Source organism: Cotesia typhae, unplaced genomic scaffold (genome assembly GCF_013202065.1).
Source record: "Cotesia typhae breed Kobodo isofemale line unplaced genomic scaffold, CoteBio_Ctyphae contig_20, whole genome shotgun sequence".
Taxonomy (NCBI): Eukaryota; Metazoa; Arthropoda; class Insecta; order Hymenoptera; family Braconidae; genus Cotesia; species Cotesia typhae.
In genome coordinates, this window is record NW_027423725.1 from 6,376,702 (window position 1) to 6,384,692 (window position 7,991).

A 7,991-nucleotide genomic window follows, 5' to 3' on the forward strand; every position below is an offset into this window, starting at 1 on the left:
ATAATTCATTTTAAATAAGTCTTATAATCATCACATAAATTTATTTATCATCAATTAACCTACAATGAATAAAGAAATACGTTTTATCGGAATACCTCTACAAAGAATTTCGGAACGTAAGTTACCAAAAGTGAAAGAGGTTATGCGTGTGTTTTTCTACCAACTTAAAATTTTAAAGTATTCAATCAAACAAAGTGCTAAAAATTCAGTTGACCAAGTTATTGAACTGTGGAGAAAAATCAGATTCCAACTAGTGGAGCTCCTAATGCAGTCAAAAATTTCTTCGCTATCACAGTCAATGGTTAAAATTACAAAAAAATTTCGATAAAAAGAATTCAGCGCAAAACCAAAAGGAAATGAAATTTCAGACTGATCTTGAACAATTATTCGACATTGTGAGCGAAAAATCCTTAAAAGTGCTTGATGATAATATTAGAAAGTTGTATTTGGATCAAAAATTCGGTACCCATAAAGAGATTCTTTCTAATAATGTACCTGTATCAAACTTAACCACAACTATGATGGGAATAGATGAGAGTAGTAAGTATCTGAGATATTTAATTATTATAAAGTCAGGTAGTAGTGTAACTTTTCATAGATGACTAGATGACATTTGACTAGACAATTTTTGGAGTCCTTTCTTAATTATTTGTCATCAAAATGAATAAATTCTATACATTTTCTTCGTTTAATTTATAAAACAGATCTTATTCCAGACTTAGATCAACCGTCTACCAGTCATGCGATTGTTCCAAGTGAAAAATCAGAGTCGTTCTCTACGTATACATTAAGTGGAGTTACAAATTTTGGATCTGATTCAGAGTATGAACCTCCAATTCCGACAAAACGAGCAAAACTTGATGTCTTAACTCCTGAAGTCATTTTTGGACTCGACCGAGCTAATGTCAGCAGTAGAAATGCGATGTTTATTATTGCTCCGGTTTTACTAGCAGTAGGTATTAAAATTGAAGATACAACGCTCAGTTATAGTTCAATTCAACGAGCTCGTATGCTTCAAAGAGAAGACATTGCTAAAGGACTTAATGACAACTTTAAGACACACGATAAATACGTTGTGCATTGGGACGGAAAAATGCTGAATGACCTTGTTGGATCAAAATCTGTGGAACGGCTACCAGTTATTTTAACTGCATTTGGTACCGAACAATTACTTGGGGTTCCAAAAATGAATTCTGGGACGGCAGACAATCAAACATCAGCCATTTTATCGACATTGAGTGAATGGGGTATTACTAATTATGTTAAGGCGATGTGTTTTGACACGACGGCAGTTAATACAGGTAACTTATCAATGATAATTTAATCTAAAAAATATTTAATTATTAACGTTCTAGTTTAATTTTTATTGCTTACTGAATTTCACTTTTGAAATTATTGAGAATTATTTACTCATTTGGATTTTAAATATAATCTACAATTTGTTGAAAATATTAAATTTAACGATAGTTATCTATTTTCTTTATACAGGAATTCATAACGGTACATGTAAGGCAATTGAAAAGACTTTGGGAAGAGAGTTAATCTGGTTACCATGTCGTCACCACATTTTTGAGATCATATTGAGAAGTGCATTTGAAGTATATTGGCCTGTGTCATCTGGGCCAAACGTACCAATGTTCGGAAGATTTAAAAAATCATGGGATGAAATAAATAAAACTAATTATAAATCTGGAATTGAAGATACTGTTGTTGCTGATATCATTTTGGATAAAAAAATGAAATATCTAGTTTAATTGCACAATCCTTACAGGTATGATTTAACTGCGATTTTAAGAAAAAAATTTTCTTGTTTCTGACAAATTTTTAATTGTTTTTGATAGTTACTACAACCCCGAGATGACTATAAAGAATTGTTGGAATTGTCGTTGATTTTCATTGGAGAAATGCCTCAAGAAGAAATTTTTTCAAACGTCCTGGTGCAATTCATCATGCTAGGTAGATGGCGAAGGCAATTTACAGTTTAAAAATGTTTCTATTCAGAAATGAATTTAAACTTTCTAATAAAGAATTGGACGGTCTTCGGCAAATTTGTATATTTATAGTTACACTGTATTTAAAAGCTTGGTTTTCATCAACTTCTGCAACAACTGCTGCTAATCATGACTTGCAGTTTTTGAAAAATTTATTCGAGTACAAAAATATCAATTCATTGATTTCTTCAGCAACTTGTGAAAAATGATTTTGCATTTATGGTATTTAAGTGATGAACTTGCCATTTTATCATTATTTGACGATACCGTTTCATTGGAAGTAAAAAAATATTGTTGGAGCTGTTAATACTCGTAACGGTACAGATTCTAAAGCTAAAAATTTATAATTGATAAAAACGATTTGAATTCATTAACGCAAAAAGTCTGAGTGACTTTGTTTCTAAAAAGTCTTTAAATCTCTTTAAAATCTTTGATTTACCATATGACTTCCTTGATAAAGATATTGAATCGTGGCCTACTAATGACAGTTACATTGAAAATAAAGAATACTTTAACCAATTGAAAGTTGTTAATGATTCAGCAGAACGAGCTGTTGCATTAGTTAGTGAGTATAATCAATGCTTGACAAAAATTAAGAGCAATTCCAATACTTATTGCAAATTATCAAAGAACATCGAAAAAACTACCCAAACTGCAATAGAGGAAATTATTTACAGTAAAAGTGTACCGTTATGTTGAAAATATTGAAAATTATATGGCAGTTGATAATTAAATAAATAAATTCTTCGATAAAAAAGTGAAACACACTAAATTGAATTATATATTTAAAAAAATGCACTAATTTTTTGTTTTAATGTAATCAAACATGTCCAAGACTAAAAAAACTAATTAAAAAAATAGTTCATAACATATTTCTATTCATAGAAACTCAAATTTGTCTAAATTTCCTTGAAACTCACAGAATAAATTGAAATTTTTCGAATTATTGATCAAAAACTAGAAAAATTGATATGCATTGATGTTTGACGATGAATATCTCGTCAACGCTCAACTTGATCGAAAAATCATAAGAAACCATTTTTATAGAGCAGTAAATTTCCTACAAAACTATGAGTTTCATCATTCATAATGATTTTTTTTCATTGAGTTATAAAATTCATAAGAAATAAAAAATTTTCCCAAAAATAATCAAACTTTAACCGTTAATATCTTTTAAACGGTTGGGTTTACGAAAAAATCGTAAGAGACCTTTTTTGTAGAGCATTCAATTTCCTACAAAATCTAAGGAACAAGATATTTTTTCAAGTAGTTGGAAGCGAGATATAAATTTTTCTATCTGATAATAAGAAAAAATAGAAAACTGTAAGAAGGAGGACCTTCCCGTTACAATTAAGAACTCATGCTTGGAGAGGCTTTCTTAGAGGTGTCTAGGAACCTATTTTTCAGAGTACCAAACGAGAAAAAAAATATTCTTTTTTTTTTAATCACCCTAGTGTATATAAGTCTTGGACTATTTAAACCTATTTATAACCTGACTTAGAGCAAGGGAAAGGACTTGTGACGTCCACCGCCATGATGGCCCAAGGCTCGATCGGCTGTCTTGTGCGCATAGGTGCCTGGGTAGAAGTTTGTTTGTACTTTACTTTCTTGCAGATCTTAATAGCATTTACAAAGTCATCTACGTCTTGATACATACCGGGCCAATAGTAATGAATGTGCAAACGCTGATATAATTTCTCACGACCTAGGTGACCAGCATCAGGCTCATTATGATTTGCCTGTAATACATCCTTAACCTCATGCTCTGGAAATATCTTCTTGCAGCCATTCTGATCATCCAATACGCCCTTTAGATAATCAGGTTTAAAATAATACAATCGGTCATCTCTAATCTGCCAATTGTCAAATGATTCTGGTCTGTTGCTCACATTTATTTTCTTCATCTCATACCAAGTCGCAGTCCTGATTTTGCAACACTCAACTTGCTTTTTTTGTAACTCTTCCATGACCTCAGACCACTCAGTAGGTTCTTGGTCATCATATAACCTTTAAAGGGCATCAGGGCTCTCATTTTCAGTACCCCGACAATGTTCTATCGTTACCTGATTCGAGAGAAATTTCACGGCCCAACGAGCCAGCCGACCGTTGGAATCTTTCAACGAATGCAGCCACATAAGTGATGCATGGTCTGTAACTACCGTAAAGGCTGCTTCCTCTAAGTAACAACGCAACTTGCGTACAGCCTAAACATCGGTCAAACATTCTTTTTCTATCGTGGTATATCGGGGTCTCTGTGCCTCTCAAGGGTCTACTCAGACAAATTATTAAATATTTTTTATCAGAGTCCAGTTTCTTCTGAACTAAAAAAGCTCCAAGTCCTGTGTCACTGGCATCAGTGTACAGGACATATGGAAGGTCAGGTCTCGGAATGGAAAGAGGCTTAGCATCTATGAAAGCTCGTTTCAACTGTTGAAACGCCTGCTCTTATTCTTCACCCCACTTCCAATCAACATTCACGCTGCATAATTTGCTCAAAGGATCTTGTACTTCCGCCACATATTGTAAGTGACGGTGATACCAGTTAACATTCCACAGAAACTGCGAACTTGCTTCCTCCGGAGGCTATGAAGACAGTGAAGAAGGGCTGACAAGATCGACCTTCTCCAAAAATCTTTAGCGCGACGGTCACCGCAGATAGAAGGCTGGTTATCGTACTGGCTGACTATCCTGAGGTAACCCTAAAACAAGCAGAAGGTGAACTGCTAACTCGGGCGCTCCTTGCGGCTTTGGACGCTGTTCCTTCGGAACGGACGCTCCTGTGCTTTGAGGAGAACCGTTGGAAACAGGGAGCCTTCTGGATGTCATGCTCTGACGAAAGAGCAAAAGAGTGGCTAAGAACTACGGTTCCTACTCTTAAGCCTTGGGACAGCGCGTCTCTCATCGTTTCCGAGAGAGGCAAGCTATCTAGGCTCAAAAAGATGACAGCTGTTTTCCCCAATTCTGTAGGGAAAAGACATGACATCATCTTGAGGCGACTGTCCCGCCAAAATCCCCGACTCTCCACAGAGATGTGGAGGATTTGGGATAGACGGGTCGTGGACAAAGACCTCAACTGTGTTCTCGGGGTAGACAAGAGGTCGCTGGAGGACCTGACGAAAATAAGGCTTGCAACAAAAAACAAGAGAATCATACGTGGACACACGGATTAAGGACTGGAAAACAGCTGCCAAAGTTATAACAGCAAGCAGAGTAAGATGTGCCGTAGGGAGCTTTGACAATTATAAAAGTCCTGGACCAGACGGGATCCTGCCTGCTCTGTTAAAAGAGGGAATAGAGATTCTGCTGAAGCACCTACTTCACATCTTCCGATCCTGCCTGGCACTGAGCTACTTTCCGTCTGCGTGGAGGATGGTAGTCTTTTTACCTAAACCGGGGAAAACCTCGTATGACCAAGCAAAATCCTTCAAACCCATAAGTCTCTCATCATTTCTACTAAAAACGCTAGAAAAACTAATTGACAGGTACATAAGTAATGGAGCACTGGTACACAGACCTCTACACCACTCTCAACATGCATACCAGGCGGGCTAGTCCATTGAAACGGCACTTCACAGCGTAGTAAAATACGTAGAACGAGCCTTTCATAGGAAACATTCCGTACTGGGTGTATTCATTGATATTGAAGGGGCCTTTGACAATACCCCATTCGAATCGAAACGAAACGCCGCAAAGGACTTTGAAATAGAAGACTCCATTACAAGGTGGATCCACAATATGCTCAGGCTCAGGACGGTTGGCACCGAACTTAGCAATAACGTTGAGGCACGGGCGAGGAGAGGCTGCCCCCAGGGTGGAGTCTTATCACCTCTGATGTGGCTACTGGTAGTCAATAGTCTTCTGAAAGAGCTAAATGACAAGGCTCTCATCCGGAAGAATTGAGGTCGAGGATGCAGCGCGCTCTCGATCACATCCAAGAATGGTGCATAGTCAGGTCATTAAAGGTGAATCCTGAGAAGACAGGATTAGTATTATACACAAAGAAAAGGAAATTCGTTGTTAAGGCACCATTCCTTTTTTAAGAACAGTTCAGATTCACTGAAGAGATACGCTACGTAGGCGTTACCTTAGATCAGAAACTAAGCTAGAGATTGCAACGGAGTATACGGGGCCTTCTTTATCCAGAGAAAGTCTCCGGCCCGAGTCAGTTAGTTATCGACCGATTCCCCAGAGCGCTGTGCTCCGATGTACTCGCGCCAATAGTTGTAAGTTAGTGCGTAAGTCCCCAAGGTGGTAGCGCCGGCGCTGAGAGAGAGAGAGAGAGAGTGGGGAAGACAGAAACGAGCCAACAAATTTTGATAAAATTTATTGTGATCGAACGATCGAACGAAACACATCGCAAAAAGTTCCAAGCAGGTAATTATTTTTTATTCGCTCGCTCTGGTGAAACGAGGCGATGAAACTTGATAAATTTGATGCCTGTTAGGCCTATAAGTCAGCTCGCTTAAGTTTGTTTAATTCGCAATATACTCAAGTGCCAATTTGCTGTTTTAGGAAAAATTATTATCTGAGGAGAACGTGACGCGACGGTGTGACCAAAAACCTTGCCGCCAAAGTAACACCTCATCGAGGAGGAATTTGATAAGAAGGGAATTCGATCAGAAATTTGAAGGAAATTCCAGGTACAATTAATACGTCTAAATAATTTCTCGGTGAAGCGGCATCTGCCAGACCTTATGTCGGCTGAAGGTCATCGCCATTTCGCGTTCGGTCACAATCATTAATTTTAACAAAATTTAAGAAAAGTTTCAACCAAAGTTTAACCAAAATTGAAGTAATTAATTTAACAAAGTTTACGAGTTAATTTAACTGAATATAACGAATTAATTAACAAAATGTTTAAAAACAAAATTTGGTAAAATAATTAGAAAGGTCCGAATAAAAGTCAAAATAAAATTTAGAGTGAATTTAAGAACAAGTCAGAAATAAAATACTAAATATTTAATTAATAATACCAGGAATTATTTCAGGATATTAATTAAACACGTAGGCAGAATCTCGATTAATCTTACAAGGAATTATTTCAGTTTGTTAGTTCATGATTTCGGTGTCACGTGAAAAATTTGATCTTTGGTAATTGAGTTTAAGTAAAATCAGTTAATTTCGTGTCAATTAGAATCATAAAATAATCGTTAAAATAATTGTTAAAAATCATTTCGATAAAAGTAGAAAATAAAGTAGGTTTCGATATAAAGTAGAAATCACTTGTAAATTTCATCCAAAGAAAATTCGACAAAAGTTTGGGAAAGGGTCAGCCATCTTGTCTCGAGCGAAAACGCTAAGTAAAGGACATACAAGGTCGAGACTAAAATCTCAAGGTGTTGTGAAATTAAATGTAATCCCCAAAATTAAAATAAAATAAATTTGAAATTTCGTACAACACAAAGAAAGTAAACAAAAATAATTTAGTCGAAATAAAATAAACTCAGTTATTCAAAGACAAATAAAATAATTTAGTCAAAATTAAATAAAATGAAATCAATTGACAAATTCTTAATTTGGAGATTAAAATTAAATAAATTAATTAGTAAACTCTGACAAACGAAATTGGACAAAATTTAAACAATTTAAGTAAAATAAATTTATAAATTTCGGTCAAATTCAATTCGGATGAAATAATTAACAAAATAAAAATAAATCGATTAGAATTAAAATAATTAAATAAAACCATCTTATAAAATTTGGCGAAAATAAAATCAACAAAGAAAAATAAATTTATGAAATACTAGAACGTGACGAATATTTTGTTGGCAGATTATTAAGACCTCTGTCGTCAAATTTTAATCTATTAATACAAGATACGAAGACCTCTTGGTATTAAATATTCATTGTTATATTATTAAGAACACGGCAGTAAATTAGTTAAGAATTTTAATGAGGAAATTAATCTCGTTAGGAATGGATGGAAAATTTATTCAAGAGAAAATTTGTTAATTGAAATTTAATTTGAATTTAGAAAATTTGTTAATCAGATTTTAATTT

The 7,991-nt window shown here is 35.0% G+C and overlaps 1 protein-coding gene across 1 annotated transcript; it reads left to right on the top strand.

The window, feature by feature from the left end:
- Positions 1-319: 319 nt before the first annotated feature.
- Positions 320-2,172, top strand: LOC141538186 (uncharacterized). Its single transcript, XM_074259544.1, has 4 exons — positions 320-540; positions 717-1,301; positions 1,489-1,771; positions 1,842-2,172. The coding sequence occupies exons 1-3, from the start codon at positions 357-359 to the stop codon at positions 1,752-1,754; spliced, it is 1,035 nt and encodes a 344-aa protein (XP_074115645.1). The 5' UTR covers positions 320-356; the 3' UTR covers positions 1,755-1,771; positions 1,842-2,172.
- Positions 2,173-7,991: the final 5,819 nt, after the last annotated feature.